We start from the raw sequence: 20,472 nt of genomic DNA on the forward strand, positions 1-20,472 counted from the left end.
TCACATTTATTCACAGAATATTTAATGTATAAAAGCATATGGGGATCTAAATTCAAACGACATAAGCTGTGTGACCTTGGGCAAAGAACTTTTTTTATTTTGCTTCTGTATCTTCTAACACACTAGGAAATGCACCAGATAATCTCTAAATTTGGTTTTAACTAGTGATTTTGTGATTCTTTGGCTACTGAACATGTCTTGTCTGATGGCCCACACTTTATTCAGGGGAGGCTGCTTGATCTCTTTGTTTAAAACAGTGTCGTTACCATTTCATTTCTAAGTAATTTCCCTGAGTCTGGGAAAACAAAAACAACAGATGTTAACAGAATTGTTCTTGAAACCTATCTCTTTCTTCTCTGGATTTCTCTGTATCCAGATCTCCAATAGGACCTTATGGCTTTTAAGAGCAATCAAAAACAAACAAACAAACAAAACACAAAACCACCTTAGTGGTTTTTTTGCTTCTGCATCTTCTAACACACTGGGGAATGCACCAGATAATAGTCAGTTAAGCATCCGAGTCTTGATTTTGGCTCAGGTCATGATCTCAGGGTCATGAAATCGAGCCCCTCATCAGGCTTCATGCTTGGCGCAATATCTGTTTGGATTTTCTCTCTCTGCCCCATTCTCTCTCTCTCTCTCTCTCTCTCTCTCTCCTTCTTTCTGTCTCAAGTAAATAAATACATTAAAAAAAAACACTCCCTAAAGCTTATGTTTGTACAAACCCATAGCTCTTATATCAATAGGAAAAAAAATATCTCTTACTGCTTTGCCCTTTTCCTCTTGTGTTGAGGACTGTTGAACTTGTTTACTGAGTTTTTTGAATTACAACACATTTTTATTGGTTTTGAGAAGACATTCAGAGTGGTGCCAGGGCAGACTAGAAAAGGGCAGTGTAAGACCCTCTTTTTTTCCCGCCTCCCTTTTTCTTTCCATTATTGATTTCCTCCAGTCAAAAGAACATAATCTGTATGATTTAGCTTATTTTCAATTTGTTGAAGTTTGTTTTATGACTCAGGATATGGTCTGTCTTAGTGTATGTCCCATAGGAGCTTGAAACAAATAGGTATTCTGCTGTTGTTTTATGGAATGTTCTACATATGTCATTTAAATTCTGTCAATTAATTTTGTTATTTGAGTCCTCTGTATCCTTGCTGATTTTCTGACTAGTGGTTCTGTCAGTTGCTGAGAGAGGGATGTTAAAGCACCCAGCTATAATGGTGCATTTGTTTATTTCTTTTTTCAGCTCTATCAATTTTTGCTTCATGTAAGTTAAGGCTCTGTTATCTGTTATAAACATGTTAGGATTATATATCTCGTCATGTATCAGTATTTTATATTATGCAATGCCTCTCTTTGTCTCAAGTAATTTAATTTTCTCTGAAATTTACTTTATATGATGTTACCATAACCATTCCTATTTAATTAACATTTGCAGGATACATCTTTTTCTATCTTTTTTCTTTCAAACTACCAATGTCCCTAAATTTGAAGAAGTTTCTTGTGGACAGAATATTGTCAAACCATTTTTATTCATCCATCCATGCATTCATTCATTTGTTTAGATAAACTCCACCCAGGCTCCCCTTTCTCTCAGTGTGCTACCCAGTAAGAGAATCAGAGTGCTGCCTGTGCCTATGAGCAGGAGCTAGAAGATCAGCTTCCCTCCTCTTTTTTTTTTTCTTTTTTGTCTACCCCTCTTAGCTGATCTGGGTTCAACGGTTCTGCAGTGTCTTGTCTAGTGTATGTACCAGGCAATATAGAAACCAGGAACTTGGGGCACCTGGATGGCTCGTTCGGTTAAACATCCAACTCTTGATCTCAGCTCAGGTCTTTATCTCAGGGTCACGAATCCAAGCCCTGCATAGCCTCCTTTAAAGAAAAAAAAGAAAGAAAGAAAGAAAGAAAAGAAAAGAAACCAGGAACTCACCACCATGCTGTTCCTCAGGTTACCTTTTTTCTTCCCATGCACTCAAAGTCTCCCCAGGCTTGTCTGTTATGTCACGTCTGACAAGTTTTAGTTGTAAGATGGAGATCCTAGAAGGAGTGGATCTACTTTGTCTTCTTAGGTTGTTGGTTTTTTTTTTTAATTATTAGTAGTAGTTATTATTCTTTTTTTTAAAGATTTTATTTATTTATTTGACAGACAGAGATCACAAGGAGGCAGAGAGAGAGGAGGAAGCAGGCTTCCTGCTGAGCAGAGAGCCTGATGTGGGGCTCGATCCCAGGACCCTGAGATCATGACCTGAGCCGAAGGCAGAGGCTTTAACCCACTGAGTCACCCAGGCACCCCAGTTTTATTCTTTTCTAAAAAACATTTTATTTATTTGCCAGAGAGATTACAAGTAGACAAAGAGGCAGGCAGAAAGAGAGGGGGAATCAGGCTCCCAGCCGAGCAGAGAGCCTGATGCGGGGCTCGATCCCAGGACCCTGAGACCATGACCTGAGCGGAAGGCAGAGGCTTAACCCACTGAGCACCCAGGAGCCCCATTTTTAGTTATTATTCTTTTGGATACCTCCCAGTTTGGCCAGCAGGATCCTTTGCAAGTTAATCCCTAGGTCCTTTAAATTGTTTCTATCAGTTTTTGAACATTTTGTTATTTCTGGCACAAGATGTTCTAGTTTCAACACTTAACTAATTTTAAAGCTAGAATTAGACACTTTTCTAAGGTTTGCATTATAAGGACAAGGTATTTAGTGTCCAAGAAATGGGCAGTAGGTGTGTTCACTATTGCTGGGATGTCCCTGGTTCTTCCTCAATTTACCTCACTCTCTCTCCCTTCTTCCACATGAGAAACCTGGTTCTCAACACAACAGTGTAGTTCATTTGCTCTATCATAGTCAATATTTTGGCTAGTGTTGTCAAAATTACTATATTCTTACTACTACAAAAAAAGAAAAGGGAAAAAAAGAAAAAGGAATGGAAACTTACTAAATAGAGTTAAAGCTCTCTTTATAATTACTTTTTCCACCAAAAATATATTGTACTACAGTTTAGTAGTCAGAGAAATATGGCTAAAATATTCTTTGATTAATCCTTTATTCCATGTAGTTTTTTGTCAATTCATACAAAGATGGATTCATGATTTTTTTACTTAAATTCAGTTTTCAGGGTTGCTTTTTTTTTTTTTTAAAGATTTTTATTTATTTGACAGAGATCACAAGTAGGCAGAGAAGCAGGCAGAGAGAGAGGAAGGGGAGCAGGCTCCCCGCTGAGTTGAGAGCCCAACATGGGGCTTAATCCCAGGACCCTGAGACCATGACCCGAGCCAAAGGCAGAGGCCTTAACACACACTAAGCCACCCAGGCGCCCCACAGGGTTGCTTTTTGAGACTTCTTAAATTCTACTGTATTTTCGAATTTGTGAAACATGTATTGTTCACAACTCAAAGCTATATAAAAAGTTCTACTGAAAGAAATTTCATTCCTAGTCCTATACCATCTACCGCATTCTCAACCATTTTTATCTTCATTTGATTCTGATTTGTCCATACTGTGTTTGGTTTTGCAAAAATGAGCGTGTATAACTAAGTGCATATATACGTACTAGTCCCATGTCACCCTCTATCTCATGCAAAGTCAATACTATGTCATTTCTTTTGCACTTTGTTAATTTCACCTAACAATATGTATACATCTGGAATCCCAGTTAAAATAGTTAATGGACCCTTTTCCCATTGATTTTTATGACTTGTTAGTACCTCAGTTTTTGCTACATTACTGTTTATATACAACTAGTCACCAATACATGGACCTTCTCATTATTTCTAATAACTTTCTTTTTTTTAATTTATTTGACAGAGAGAGAGATCACAAGTAGGCAGAGAGGCAAGCAGAGAGAGAGGAGGAAGCAGGCTTCCCGCTGAGCAGATAGCCCCATGTGGGACTTGATCCCAGGACCCTGAGATCATGACCTGAGCTGAAGGCAGAGGCTTAATACACTGAACCACCGAGGCGCCCCTATTTCTAATAATTTTCTACATAAATAATGCCCCAATGCATATTGCTATACAAATAATGCCCTTGCATGTATATTGTTTCATGTTTGAGGTGTATATTTAATGTGTATTTCTACAAGCAGTATTCATAGACAAAATAGTAAATATATATTAAATTTTACCATATGTTACAAAAATCCCTTTCATAAGGGTTGTAACATGCACTCCCATTCATTTCAAAAGACCGTGTCAGCTGATATTTAGTTCAATGTACTTAAAATTATAAATGCCTTTGCTGACAGATATTTTTGTGCTACATAGTAGCACTAAAAGCAAATACATGTTATGTAGCCATTTTGGGTAATTGATTTTGTATTTATTGGTTTAAATTATTGTCAGTGCATATACATTTAAACATATGTAAATATTAACTACTGGGATCCATTTTTAAACAGGGGGCTCAAACAGGCTCTCAGTAATACCTGTTATTTTAGTAGTTCACATTAAGTTCTAAGAATTTATGAGTTGATTTTATAATATTTTTAATATTATAGAGAAAACCTTTATAATGCTGCATATGTTCTTCAAAAATGGCATTTAAATCTCATCTTAATATGTACTTTGAAAAATAATCATCTGAGAAATTTCCTGTTAGAAGAGAGTTTTGATTCTCTCTCAATCTCCACCCCTATTTTTCCTCTTGAATATGACATTGAGAAATAATATCTCTTATATTTTTATTAGGTAAGGAAAAACCCAGGCATCTCATCATTGACCATTACTGGGATAGCTTCTTTCATGAGACTTCTGCCTTCAAGTTTACCGGTTTGAGTCACACACAAGGTATGGATTTCAGCTTTATATTCTGTCATTCTGTATGCTTTTATATTTCAGAGATGATGACATTATATATCTGTGGTCTTAATACATGTTTAATAACAATTACACTTCTAAATACTTGGATACAAATTTTAGTAAGTTGATAGAAAAACATGGATAGTATAATCTTTATATATGTTCATTATATATATATATATTTTCACTCTTTTTCATTCCATAGCTTTTAAGTGCAACTTGTAAAATATTTTTTCTTTGAGATTTTGAATGTTCGAAAGTGATTTCACCCACTTAATAGTTCAGTGTGTGATGGGTGCCTGGCTGGCTCAGTCAGTAGAGTGTACGACTCTTGATCTCCCATTTGTGAGTTTGAGCCCCACACTGGGTGCAGAGATTACTTAAAAATAAAATCTTTTAAAAAAATATATACTTAAATGTGTAAGTCATGGACAATTTTGGAAAATTAAAAATAAATATGCTAAAAAATAATACACTAAAGTTATTGATAGGCATGAAAAATAATTGTATCTTTACAAAGCTAATGATTCCCTGAAAATTTATTAGAGGGTGTACATCTATTTTTACTGTGTATTAATCATCCCACCTGCATATTGATGAATAGGAGGAAATCTAAGGCCTAAGAAATAATGAAGTTGCTTGAAAATCTAAAGCTCAAAAAATATGTTGAAAATAATATTTTTACATTAAATTAATCATAATGGTTATGGAAATATGTGCTAAAATATGAATTATCTTAACGTAATACAAAAATGCTAACTGGAATTGGCAACCACTACTAGCATCCCAATACAAATGGATTCATGACTTTTTTCTATTTATTATGCTATCTATATATATCAGCATTCTAAATCTCATTATTTTATTTCATTTGCTACAACTCCATAGTGTAGATGTTATTATTACTCTTACTGAACCAAGGAGATTGCAATTCAGAAAAATTAACTTACATAAAATCTTGACAGTTGCTGAATGGTAAAGCTAAACCTCCTTGTGTATGACTTCAAAGTCTTAGTTTTCAGTTTCTTCGAAACACATTAAAAAGAGTGTAAGCAGCAGTTCACAGAAGAGTAAGTGCAGATGGTCAAAGAATGATTAAGAATATGTTCACAGTCACTAATATTCAAGTAGATGTTGATCTAAATGATAGCCACGGAATTTTTTTTTCCTTTTTTATCTTTGCTTTTGTATTCCTCAAAACCATGATGAAATTTGAACAAGTACTGCTTTGGGGAATGTAAATCACAACATACCTTCTGAAAAGCACTTTGTGTAATGCATGTAAAGAAACTTAGAAACTATCACCCTTTAGACCCAGTAGTTGCAATTTTGCTGAGATCATTTTTTTAAAGATTATTTTTTTTATTTTATGGGGTGGTGGACAGAGGGAGAGGGAGAGACAGTCTTAAGAAGACCACGCTGAGAACAGAGCCCAACAAGGGGCTCTGTCTCATGACCCTGAGATGACAACCTGAGCCAAAAACCAAGAGTTCAGTACTTGACTGTCTGAGCCACCCAGGTGCCCCTCTGCTGAGATCATTTGAAGAACCAAAATACTGCACTGTTTATAATAGCAAAAAGTTGGAAACCATCTGAATGCCAAATAACAACCTTATTATATTTGTATTATTTATTTACATGTCTGCTTATATTTTAATTTCACTTACCCATTGAGACATTTACTTACCATATGAGACCTTTTCTTTTTAAAAATTTTTTTCCATTGGTTCTGCATTTTCAGTCTCTCCACATTGTGAAATCCATAAAAAAAAACACCTGCATTTTCTTTTTCTTCTTCTTTGTAATGGGAAAGGAGTTACATGTAAATAGGCAGCTTTTTCATTTACTCCTTTAATTCACCTAGGTTTGCTTTTTTGCTATGTAATTGTAATCTAATTTGATCCCCCTCATTTAATTAGCAAGTTTCCCAGCTTTTCATTTGATAATAATAATCATCTTGTAGCTATTTAATTTTGCAGCCTGTATTCAGGTTGTATTTATCCTGTTTTGTTTCAGGTCTTGCTCTAGTGCCATGGAGTTAAAATCCTATAATTTTATGTTTTCTTCTTCTTTTTTTTAATGTTTTCTTATTCTGTTTCTTTCTTTTCAGGATCTTTTTTCCCCCAAGATTTTATTTATTTATTTGAGAGAGAGAGAGTGAGAGGGAGCATGAGAGGGGAGAAGGTCAGAGGGAGAAGCAGACTCCGGTGGAGCTGAGAGCCCCATGTGGGACTCGATCCTGTGACTCCAGGATCATGACCTGAGTCGAGGGCAGTTGCTTAACCAACTGAGCCACCCAGGCATCCTTCATGATCTCTTAAATAATTTATTTCCAGGTTGCCTGGGTGGTTCAGTCAGTTAAGAATTCAACTCCCAGTTTCAGCTCCGTTCACGATCTCAGGGTTGTGAATGTGAGCCCTGCATCATGCGCTCCGCATGGAGTCTGCTTGAGATTCTTTTCCTCTTCCTCTACTCTTCTCACTAGTGTGCACTCTCTCTCTCAAATAAATAAATCAATCTTTTAAGAAAATGAATTAAAGACATAAATAATTTGTTTCCTTTTATCACCTATTTATCCTTATAGAAAGAATTTAGAATGACTTTTTGTCAAGTTTCAAAGAAGTCCCAAAAAAAGTTTGATTGCAATTACATTAAACCTGTAGACAAATTTGAGAACATCTTTACAATAATCTGCTTCTCCACGACCATTTATTTTCAAGCATAGTGTTTATAAGTGTCAATAAAGTTCATTTTTTGCATGACAAAAACATAAAGCTTCTAGTACCCGTACTTTTATTTAAATAATCCAAATAATGGGTGAAAGGGGACAAAAGGTACAAAATAAATACATAAATAAAAATAAAATGCCGGGGGGGGGGCGCCTGGGTGGCTCAGTGGGTTAAGCCGCTGCCTTCGGCTCAGGTCATGATCTCAGGGTCCTGGGATCGAGCCCCGCATCGGGCTTTCTGCTCAGCAGGGAGTCTGCTTCCCTCTCTCTCTCTCTCTCTCTCTGCCTGCCTCCCCATCTACTTGTGATTTCTCTCTGTAAAATAAATAAATAAAATCTTTAAAAAAAAAAATAAAAAAAAAATAAAATGCCAGGGAATTGTCTACTCTAAACATGGAGTTGTGTATAGGAATTATGGAAATTGTTTCTTTTACCAAAGTTAACAGCCTTATTGCATTAGTTTACAAACCTTTTATCTTTGTTTATTAATTTTGAACTGCTCATATATCGAAATGACTTTCTTGGTTTTGTTTTGTTTTTTTTTTTTTTTGGATTCCTAGTTCTTTATTTTTCAGCAAGTGCTTTTTAATATAGTTCCAAATTTAAATAAATAAGTAATCCAGTTAGTAATTATATATAATGTAATTTCTATGCAACACAGACCAACATTGTGTGTTCCAATTTTAAATTTTCTAATTTCAAAAAAAGAGATTCTGAAAGTACTTTCTCAATTATAATTCATATTGTTATAATTGCCTTCACATCATTTTCAAATTTAATCTGGTGTTCTCCTGCATTCTGTATTGATTTCTCTAGTGTCTTCTGTGACTTGTTTTTTCAATAAACAGTGTATACCCTGCCTATGTGGTGGGTTGACAGTTCAATATGTACTCCCTGCTGCTCTATATAATAAAATCTCCAAATTATTTTCTTTAATTAGAGAAAGGGGAAGCTTTCTCTAGAAACTTCTTGTTTGCTCTGGTGTTCTTATGTGGTATTAGTATTATGGGTATTCTTGATGATTTGGGGAATATAAACATTAAGGATGCAACCAAAATGGGTGCTCTGTTTCTTATATTGCTATGGACATTTTTAGAGACGTTGGGGTACACTGGTCATACTGTAAAAATTACCTGTAGGTATAATCTCATATGCCATGTAAAGCATTTATAACCTTAAAATTCTTTCCACCTCTATATGGAACATTTCCTTGGTGAATACTTGAGAACTATAAAGATTATCTTATTTTTTTTTTGTTAAGATTTCTTTCATTTATTTGACAGAGGGAGACACAGGGAGAGAGGGAACACAAGCAAGGGGAGTGGGAGAGGGAGAAGCAGGCCTCCCGCCAAGCAAGGAACCTGACGAGGGGCTTGATCCCAGGACCCTGGGATCATGACCTGATCTGAAGACAGACACTTGACGTCTGAGCCAGCCAGGTGCCCCAGATTATCTTATTCTAGACCAGCGTTTACCTATGTGTGTAGAGTGAAATACTAATTTCAAGAGATAGAAAAAAGTATGATATAAGTGAAAAAAAGAAAAACTAAGTTCTGTGCTTTAAGTAACTGGAAAATACCAGCCTAAACAAAATTTTTTTTATGACAGGGTTTCCTAGGACTTTTTTTTTCTAATGCCATCTATATTTCCATATAGAGGAAATAACATGCTTTTGGAATGTATATCTGGCTAAGAAACATACTTTTGTAAATATTGCTCTCAGATAAACTGAGTTAGCAAAGAGGTTCTAAACTCCTGCCCTCCAGTTTGCTATATCCTGTGACATTGCATTCAATTCAATTCAGGGAAGGGCTCAGCATTAAAGGGAGACCAACTGACAGCTGCTGAGACGGGGGTATGTTTCTCAGTGCGAGTGCTGCTGCTTCATTTCATGCTAAACTCTATGCCACATCCCAGTCTCAACCTGACTTCAGCAACATTTTGGTCTATATGTGACAAAAGGGCATAGATAAAAGTAGTTTCTCCAAACATTTTCATATTAACTTCTTTCTGAAACTTAAGTTCCTTTGTATTTATAAAATCATATAATAAAATCGCATTGATATATATGAAGATATGAACACCACTTTTTTCACATTGGAAAAGGACATTCGCATCCATTTTATTCCTCTACAGAAACTTTTTTTTCCCTAGAATTTTTCTTCCTTAGAATGAGTTCCATGCCATGGTGTAGATAGCTCAATATTTCATTTTGTTTTTAATAAGTTCAGTGCCCTTTTTGTTATCTTTCTCTCAAAATTGGTGACAGGAACTAGACAGGAGGGAGGGGGGAAAGGGGCTATTCCTGTCAGTGAAGAATGTTAACCTGCCAGGCTTTCACTTTGAAGCTCATTCTTGTCTACACATCTAATTAGGTAGAGTAACCAAGAATGAGATAAGAGTAGAGGTGAATTGTGATCGTGAAAGACATCCTGCTACAAAGCTGATACATTTATAAGACTTGAAGGTTCTTTTTCTCCTTCACCAGGAAGTAATCAAATGTCACTGAAGCAAAATCAAGATTAAACCCTTGAGAAAAAAATCTTAGCTGTAACATTTTTCTGGGTCCTCTGATTGTGACATTTTAAAAAACAGGGCCGAGTTGCGGGGAGAGGTTAGTTTTATTTTATATCATACTGTAGCTCTAGAGAATACATTGCTAATTCCTAGGACCCTAGGAAGAGATCTAAGTTACAGGGACTGGCATTAGACTTGTAGTGTGAGAATCTGCTGTGTTCTAGTTTTGACTGTAACCTAGAAAGTTGTTTTAGCTTGAGCTAGTTTCTCTGTGCTCTAGATCCTAATCTGGACATCATAAAAAATGAAAATTGGTTTTACTGACTGACACACACTCATGCCTCTGCTAGGATTTGTATTTGAATTATATCGAAATTATGCATTCATTGGAGGGTAACTGGCATCTTAGAAATATTGAGTGATTGAGATTTTTTAAATATAAGAATATGGTTTTCCCCTTCATCTATTTCTTCAAATTTTATCTAAAAGCCCATGTTGTCTGTACTGATTTGATACACCAGCTTATCATAGACTACGCTGCCATGTGTACTTGGTTTCTTTCTGGGTTATAACTACTATTCCACTGATCTTTCTCTGAGAGCCAAAACTGTGCTGTTTTAATTGAAGAGGCTTTATAATGTGCTTTAATATATGTTGAGGATAGCTTTCTCACATTATTTTTCCCTTTCAGAGTTATACTGGCAATTCTTCTTTATGTAACCATATGACCTTTATCATAAATTTTATCTCCAGAGAAAACCTGATAGAATATTGAAATTATTTTAAATTTCTCCATTTAAAATTTTAACTTTATACCTGTAGGAAATAATGACATTTCTGTGATTCTGAATCTTTGTATCAATGTCCATTTTGTATATTTTCATTGTTCACCAACTTTGTGTCTTCAGAAATGTTTAAATTTTATTTTTTATGTATTTTTCATATTTTTGCATTTGTCGAATGGAAAAGTCATGCTCAAAACCATTTTAGATCAGCTTTTAAAAATAGCAAGAGTATTAACAATGTGTCTCATTTTTGTGATATTAGAGTAATGGTAAATATGTAATTTGTTGTCATATAAGATAAGCTACTTCTATGTTTGTTTATACTTAATACTTTATTACTGATTTTAAATATAACAGCTAACTATTTCTTTTCTCCTATTGCTTCTTAGAAAACATAAAGGCTTTACTTAAAACAATAACAGTATTATTTGCTCAAGAATAGAAAATCTTTAATCATTTTCATGAGAAAGATTAATATAATTGAATATTATTATATAATGACTGTTATATCACTTTTGTGCTCTTGGTATTCCCCAATGCAGTGGTAAAATGATTAGCACACTATTCAAAACATTTCACACAATGTTAATTAATCTCTGTAAGGGCTAATTAAATTTTATCTTTAACTTAAAGAAAAGATTTAGAGTCTCAGTTTTGGTTGTTGTCATGGCAGTAATCACAGTATTAAGAAATCCTACTTCTGGTTACGTAAATATTCCTGGCAGGAAAACACATAGGGAAGATACGTTTAACCATGTTGCTCTGCTCCACTTAATTTTTTTTTCTTTAAAAAAATCAGGCCTTTATTTTCTCACATAATTTTCTACAGATAAATAAAACTAACCAGATACAATTTTAGTTAATGTCATTTTCATGTAACTTTAAAATTTTTCAGTATTCTATTTTAGCTTTATTTAAGCATAGATATATAGGCAGAGAGGTAAATGAAGTAACATCGCTCTTTCTTCTTTGAGAATTAATGCCTATCTTGTCAACATGAAACCATTTCGTTGGCCAATATAAGAAGTTCTTTGGGTTCCAGGAAGCAGAGCTTGCAGATCTAATTTGCTCTTTGCATTTGGCTTTTTGTCAATTGTATTTGCATAACTTTTCCTCATTTTAAATGTTTTTACCTCTGCTATTAATTTGTAAGACTTTCTCGTATTATCCATTGAAAAACACTTTGATATCTCCTTGAGATATATTTCTTCCAATGTATTATTTGTTGTCTTCAAATTATAGAATTTTTCCCATAATTTTTTTTGCAATTTATGGTAAAATCGTCCTGTCTTTGTATCCTCTGGGTCACCTGTCTTGTTTAGAAAGATTTTCTTCTTCAAACAATGTGAAAATAAACTACTAAACTTTTTTCAAGACTTTTAAAATTTTAAAAAATATTTACATATATAGTTCATCTAGATTCATCTTTGAATTTTGTATGCAAAATTTTCCATTTGTTTTTCCTTTAGCCAGATAGCAAGTTGTGATTGTATCATTTGTGAAATAAGCCAGCTCTTCCGCTGAATGCAAACATCATTAATGTAATTATCATATAAATAATACATTGTTGATTATTATAATTAATATAACCAATAATAATTTATAACTTGATTTATATGAAAATATATTATGATTATATAATATGGTGATGCATAATATATTGTTTAGTACCTTCAGTATTATTAATATATTAATTAATTGATGGATATGTTAATAAGATAATATCTTTATATACACACTCTACAATTGATTTTATGGTCATTTTCTGGGTTGTTTCATTAATTAACTAGTCTGCAACTAGCTTGTATCTTTAAAAATTGTGATTTAAAAAATGTTAATTCCAATATAATTAACATACAAAATTACATTAGCTTCAGGTGTATAATATAGTGATTCAGAACTCTGCTCATTACTCAGTACTCATGATAAGTGTACTTTTTTTAATAAAGATTTTATTTTTATTTATTTATTCATGAGTGACAGAGAGAGAGAGGCAGAGGGAGAAATGCAGGACTTGATCCCAGGAGCCTGGGATCATGACCTGAGCTGAAGGCAGATGCTTAACAGACTGGGCCACCCAGGTGCCCCGATATCTATACTCTTAATCCTCTTTACCTGTTTCACCCACCCCCCTACCCACCTCTCCTCTGGTAACTGTCAGTTATCGATCATTAAGAGCCTGATTTTTTGTTGTTGTTTGTCTCTTTTTTGCTTTGTTCATTTGTTTTATTCCTTAAATTCTACCTGCAAGTGAAATCATATGGCATTTGTCTTTCTCTAACTTATTTCACTTAGCATAATACTGTCTTATTCCACGTTGCAAGAGAGTGACCCTATATGAGGTACACTACAAGGGCAAGACCTACAGCTAAGAGTAGAACAGACATTAAGAAAAGCACTGTGGCAAACTAGCCCCAACACTAAACAGAATTATACCACTTCCAACTAAAAAATTATGAGACATAAAAACAAGGGGAAAATAACACTTTCTCAAGAGAAAAATCAATTATTAGGACCAAAGTGGGACATGGCACAGATGCTCAAACTATCTGAAAGGGCATACAGATTACTCTGTTTAAGCTTTGAATGGAAAAACTGGACAAAATAACAGATTAGATTAATTTAAACAATGAGATGGTAGTTATAAAAAAAGAATCAAACAAATGCTCAAAATGAAAACAAAGAAAAAGTATAAATAATGTCTTTGATGGACTTATCAATAGATTTGACACAGCCAAGGGAAAAAAATCCATGATCTTTAAATTAGGTTGGTAGAAATTGTACTGCTGTAAAGATTAAAAAGAAAATAAGGCATAAAAACAGAGAGCATTGAAGAGTTATAGAGCAGTATCAAGCAGTCTCACATATTTGTAATGGCAGTTCCAGAAGGCAGAAAGATAGAACACCAGAGATGAAAAGAAGAAATATTTGCAAAGATAATAACTGAGGTTGTTGTTTTGTTTTTGTTTTTTTAGAAAACCTAGGCAAATGATATTTAAACTGCAGAAAGCAAGCAACAAAAAGAAACTATTGAAGGTAGCCAGATTTTTAAAATCTTTTTATTATTTTTACATTTTATTTAGTTATTGGGGCACCTGGGTGGCTCAGTGGGTTAAAGCCTCTGCCTTCAGCTCGGATCATGGTCTCAGGGTCCTGGGATCGAACCCCACATCAGGCTCTCTGCTCAGCAGGAAGCCTGCTTCCCCTTCTCTTGCTGCCTGCCTCTCTGCCTACTTGTGATCTCTCTCTGTCAAAATAAAATTTTAAAAATTTTATTTATTTTTTTTTTAAGTAGGGGCTCAAACTCACAACCTTGAGATCAAGATATGAGCTGAAATCAAAAGTCAGAGACTAAACGAACAAGCCACCCAAACACTACAAGTAGCCAGATTTTTTTTAAAAGACACATTACACACAGAAGAATAAGGACTTCTCTTCATGTTCCATGCAAGCTGGGTGGTAATAGAGTGACATTTGTAATGATGCAAGGAAAAAAGTACTGTCAATCTATAATTCTATACTCCCAAAATACTCTTTACAATGTAGGATTAACCACTTCTTCAAGTCAGTATATAAAACCCAATTGCATTTCTGTATACTGGTAATAGACAATTTGAGTATGACATTAAAAATATCATTTTAATAACAACAAAAACCCCTGCAGTTCATAGGTGAATATCTAACAAAATATGTACAGTATCTTTATACCAAATAGTAGAAAACACTGATGGAAGAAAATAAATAAATAGAGATGTGTCATGCTCATTGACTGAAAACCAAATACAGTTAAAATGCCAATGCTCTCCAATTTGATATATAGATCCAGTGCATTTCCAGTCTATTTATCATGAGACTATTTTTGCACATATTGATAAACTGATTGTAGAATATATGTGAAAGGACAAAAGATTTAGAATTTCCCAAAAAAATGAGGAAGAATAAAATTGGAAAGCTTACACCAACAGATTTTATGATGTACAGGCATACCTTAGAGATACGGCAAGTTTGGTTCCAAACCCCTGCAGTAAAATGAGTATTACAGTAAAATGAGTCAAACGAATTTTTTGGTTTCCTAGTGCATATAGAAGTCATGTTTATACTATACTGTAGTCTATTAAGTGTACAATAGCATTATTCCTAAAAAAACAATGTGCATACCTTAATTAAAAATATGCTATCACTAAAAAATGTTAACCATCATTTGAACTTTCAGTGAGTCAGAATTACTGATCAAAGATCACTTTAACAAATATAATAAGACTGAAAAAGTTCGAAATGTATGATTACCAAAATGTGACCCAGAGACACAGTGTGAGCAAATGCTGTTAGAAGAATGGTGCCAAGAGACTTGCTTGATACAGGGTTGCCACAAACCTTCAACTTGTAAAAAAGAAAAAAAGGAAAAAAAGCATTATCTGAGAAGCTTAATAAAGTGAAGCATGACAAAATGAGATATGCCTGCACCTAAAATCTGCATTATTTTGTATTGACTAAACAGACATACAGCCAATTTGTCCTGACCAAAGATGGGCATGAAGAGCAAATGAACAGTAGAGAAAACTCAGATTCAGACCCACACAAATATAGTCAACTGAATATTTTGGGGTCTGGAGAAATACTAAACACATAACTGATACAAGCAAGGTCCACTGATAGGTGATCAAATTAGATGGCAAAAGTTCAAAGAGAAGGAATATTTGCATAATTTCAAAGTATTTCCACCAGATATATATTAAATAGTATGAGAAAAAGAACCTGGCAGGGGCACCTGGGTGGCTCAGTGGGTTAAGCCTCTGCCTTTGGCTCAGATCATGATCTCAGTGTCCTGGAATCAAGCCCTGCATCAGGCTTTCTGCTCAGCGGGGAGCCTTCTTCCCTCATTCTCTCTCTGCCTGCCTCTCTGCCTACTTGTGATCTCTATCTGTCAAATAAATTTAAAAAAGAAAACCTGGCAGATACCACCTCAACCAAACAATAAAGATTAACATGACTAATAATAAAGTATATCAATATCATGTATCCTCTGATAATTAGAAGAAGAAATCATCTCTCTAGTATTATTCCCCAAAATATATATCCTCAGTCTTTTGAGAAAACATCAGAGAAATTCAAACTGAAGGGTGTTCTATAAAATAACTTACCAGTACACTTTAAAGTATCATAAAAGATCGTAAAAGACAAGGAAGGGCTGAGTCACAGCCTAAAGGATAAGCAAGGGACATGCCATCTAAATGCAAAGCAGAATCTTGGCTTGGATCACGTGATATAAAATAACATTAGTAGAATAGTTAATATCTGAATAAGGCATATAGGTTAGTTAATCATATTGTACCAATGTTACCTTCTTAGTTTTGATAATTCTATATTTTCAAATAGTCTGTTAGGAAATATTATCTCTGGAATGATTCCAAACACCAACTATTTTTGAATATTATTATTAAAAGTCCATAGCACGATTTATAATTTCTGTAAGAATTTGTGAGTCTTTCTTTGTGTAAAGTAAATTTAGAATGGCATTGTGATGATAAATTTAGTTTGGGTTGCTGCAATACAAGGAGTAGAACAAGGAGGATTCCAATGCTAGCCAGTGAGTTCATGTTAACTCCTTAAAAAATTAATTGATATATCATTAAAATCATGTAGAATGCTTATAATGAAAACAAACATGAATAGTAATAATAGCATGAATAGATTAAGAGCAAATTCTTTTTTTAAAGATTTTATTTATTTATTTAACAAAGATCACACGTAGGCAGAGAAGCAGGCAGAGAGAGGAAGGGAAGCAGGCTCCCTGCTGATCAGAGAGCCCGATGTGGGGCTCGATCCCTGGACCCTGGGATCACAACCTGAGCCGAAGGCAGATGCCTCAACCCACTGAGCCACCCAGGTGCCCCAAGAGCAAATTCTATCACTTTAACCTAGTTTTGCAGATCTTCCTTGATGTATGATGGGGTTATGTCCCAATAGAGCCATTTTAAGTTGAAAATACCGTGTCGAAAATGTATTTAATACACCTAGCCTACCAAACATCAAAGCACAGCATAGTCTACATTAAACCTGCTCAGAACATTCACAGTGGGGCAGAGTCATCTAAGACAAAGCCTATTTTATATAAGGTGTATAATATCTTGTGGACTTTGTTGAATACTGTAGTGAAAGTGAAAAACACAATGGTTTTAAGTGTATCGATTATTTACCCTTGTGATCAGGTAGCTGACTGGGAGTTGCGGAACACTGCCACTGCCCAGCATAATGGGAGAGTATCATACACCATATCACTACCCCAGGAAAATATAAAAATTCAGAATTCAAAGTACAATTTCCACTGAATGTGTATTGCTTTTACCCTACCATAAGGGACTATCTATATTTTGCTAAACTCCCAGATCTTGGAAAATACGTAATAATTATGTTCTTTGTTTTCTACAAGGCATTGGACAAATTCCGTCATGAGATCTTGGGATACAGATATGTGCATTCTACTATATTGAACATTTATATCCAAAACTTCTGATAAATGGTCATTTACTCTGTCATGATAGTCACTCTCTTCCTTATGCTTTCACCTTCCTTGTTTATCTTCCTTCTTCTACTCACTAAGTAAACCCACAACCAAGGTGAATTAGTCAGTAATTGCTGCATCAATACTGCATAACTACCTCATAATTTCAATGTTTTATAACCAGAAATATTCATTTTTCTTGCTTGTGAATCTTGTTTAGCTTTCATATCAGTTTCAGAACTGTTCTGTGTGTTTATTCATTCTGGGATACACCGAAAACATGTCCTTTTCATTGTGTCTGGAAGAACAAGAAGAGGGCAAGAGATGTTCTAAGACATCAACTTGGATACTGTACCCATACACACATTCCACTGGTCAAATCAAGTCATACTTAGTAACAATGGAGATATAGTCTGTCTGCCGTAACAAGGGAAATGTCAAAGTCAAATCACAATTAAACCATGGCCATGATTATATAATTATAATAAAGAGGACTGAAGTATGAGAAAAAGTGGTCCAGTCTACTACAGCAGACACAGACTAACTGTCCTTTCTACACTTGCACACACATAGCTGAATATGGCTGGGAGACAAAAAGAAACAAAACAAAACAAAAAAAGAAAAACTTCTGACTTTCATTACTATGGCCACCTGGTTTGTATGCCTGTCACAAACCTGCCCCTCCACTTGGATCCCAGATTTTACCTCTTCTGATTTATTCAACAGACTTTCCGCCCAGTTATCCTCATCTTACCTCTATCTACAGTGTTTGCGTTGACTGGATGATTCCCAGCACAATATCAATATATGTTAGATTAACACCTTGATCCAATGGCCTCTGCAGCCCCCAAACCACTTCTCTCTTTTTCTTTGAAGAAAAAGTCCTGGAAAAAGTTATCTGTCCTCACTGTTTCTGCTTCTTTATCTCTATTATCAATGCTCTTATTCACTTCAGTGAGAATTTAATCTTAACAGCTTAACTAAAATTAGTTTTGTCAAGGAAATTGTGCTTTCATGTTGCAGAGTCTACAGGTCAATGCTGTGTCCTTATCTTTATATCTCAGTAGTATCTGACATAGTGGACCTTTCTTCCTCGAAATGTTATATTAACTTGACTTCTGGTTTTTCTCATGTGTCGTTGTTCAGCCCTTGTGAGTCGTCTTTTCTGTTTTTTATCTGCTATCAGAACTCAAGATGTTGGCCTGATTTGAGGCTCAGTCCTGTCTCTTTTCCAGCTGTATTATTTCCTGGTCAATTCTTTGGGGTTTGTGGATCCTGTCTATTCACCATGAACTCCTAATTTATATCTCCAACTCCAGAATTTCTCTTTGAGTTTCAGCTGCTTATTTCCTTCTTCACATACGCATCTAGTAGGTATCTCTTACTAAATATTACCCTTGATATATCTGTCCCCTCACTGTCATGCTTATTTCTTCCTCAAAGTTTTTTCCATCTCAGTGACACCATTATTTTTCTAGTTCATCTTGCCAAACACCTAGGAGTCATACTTGATTCCTTTTTTGTTCTCAGCACAAATTCCCTGCCCATCAGTGAATACAGATCACAAAGCCATGAGTATATATGTCATTTCTGGCCCCTCTTTACCTCCTCCATCATTTTTACCCTAGTCTATACCACCTGAACTGCTACAATTGCTTCCTTAATTTCTATCTCGCACCCTAAATTCTGATCTCCGCACAGAAGACAGAGGGATCTATTGTAAATTGAGTTATATCACTCTGCTTTTTTTAAACCTCCCTATGTTATCCAGTTCAGGTTTAGGAGTTGTGAGGTCAGAAAGTCTCCACCTCCCTCATCTGGTCCATGCTTTTTTCATTTATTTTCTTTCTTTTTTTTTTTTTTTCTTTTCCCCTGACCTCACCTCTCATCTCTCCCATCCTTCATTGAGCTGCTGTAACATCCTGAGCCAATCCTATTAGTTTAAATTGCTCACCCTCCTGCTTGGAACCCTCTTACCCCAGCTTCTCGCTTACCTTCCTCTGAATTCTTTAAATGCCTCCACTTGGTGTCACTTCTTTAGAGAAGTTTTCCCTGAAAACAGCCTTCACCAATTCTCTCTTCCTAATTAATTAACTTACAACCTATTATGTAGTTATCTACCAATTTATTCCTCTTTTTTCATCCACTGTCTATTAAAGTTCCACAGCACAAATGATGTTTTCCCTCATTTCCTATGGTCTTCCCAGTAACTAAAATAGTTCCTGGCTCCACCATTCTCATACGAATATTTGTTGAGAGCTACAATATGCTAAGATCCTGTTCTAAATTCTGTAGATATAGCAGGGAGCTAAACAGGCAAATATATCTCCCCTCCTGGGATTTACATGCTAGTAGGAAAAGACAGACAATAATCAAATAGGATGGGGAAAGAAAATGGGTACCAGAGGGGAATAAGGAAAGTCATAGTGTTGAAGATGCAGTTTTGAAGAGGGTGTCTAGAAAAGCCCTTACTGAGGACAACATGAATGAATGAATTAGCCTACAGAGATGACTATAATAAATGCCTGATAGAGTCTCATCTGAGTCCATACCATCTATGTCTTGTGTAAAAACAGATCGTATTGAGCAATTTGATGTATCACAAAAAGCAGGAAGAGAAAGCCAATATGCTAGAATGAATGCTAAATGGATATTTAGTCTCACTATTCTGTAATGTTTAGCTGAAGTCTTCAAGGCAAAGTATTTTTTTTAATTTTTTTTAAAGATTTTATTTATTTATTTGACAGAAAGATCACAAGTAGGCACAGAGACAGGCAGAGAGAGAGAGGAAAGCAGGCTCTCAACTGAGCAGAGACCCCGATGTGGGGCTCAATCCCAGGACCCTGAGATCATGACCGGAGCTGAAGGCAGAGGCTTAACCCACTGAGCCACCCAGGCGCCCCTTCAAGGCAAAGTATTAAGGAAAAAATAGAATGTCTGACACACGAGTGCAAAAGATCAGTAACATAAATTGAATATTGTGGTGTTCAGCTTGCGAGCACATTTTTTGTTTTTTTCTTACTTAATTCTTGATAACAAACTTTGTAGTCAGATTATCTAAAAATTTAAAGTAAATTTGAGCCATAATAGTAAAATTGCTTTTTGCAGGTGTAAGAATATAGGTAATTGTTCCAAATTGCTTTGCAC

General features: G+C 35.0%; 1 protein-coding gene across 1 annotated transcript in view; it reads left to right on the forward strand.

The window, feature by feature from the left end:
- CFAP47 (cilia and flagella associated protein 47) overlaps positions 1-20,472 on the forward strand; it is a 521,025-nt gene that overhangs the window by 416,908 nt on the left and 83,645 nt on the right. The window contains exon 57 of the mRNA XM_032330937.1: positions 4,683-4,781. Coding sequence (XP_032186828.1) covers positions 4,683-4,781 — 99 coding nt within the window. The remainder of the gene's footprint in view (positions 1-4,682; positions 4,782-20,472) is intronic.

This window comes from Mustela erminea, chromosome X (assembly GCF_009829155.1).
Source record: "Mustela erminea isolate mMusErm1 chromosome X, mMusErm1.Pri, whole genome shotgun sequence".
Taxonomy (NCBI): domain Eukaryota; kingdom Metazoa; phylum Chordata; class Mammalia; order Carnivora; family Mustelidae; genus Mustela; species Mustela erminea.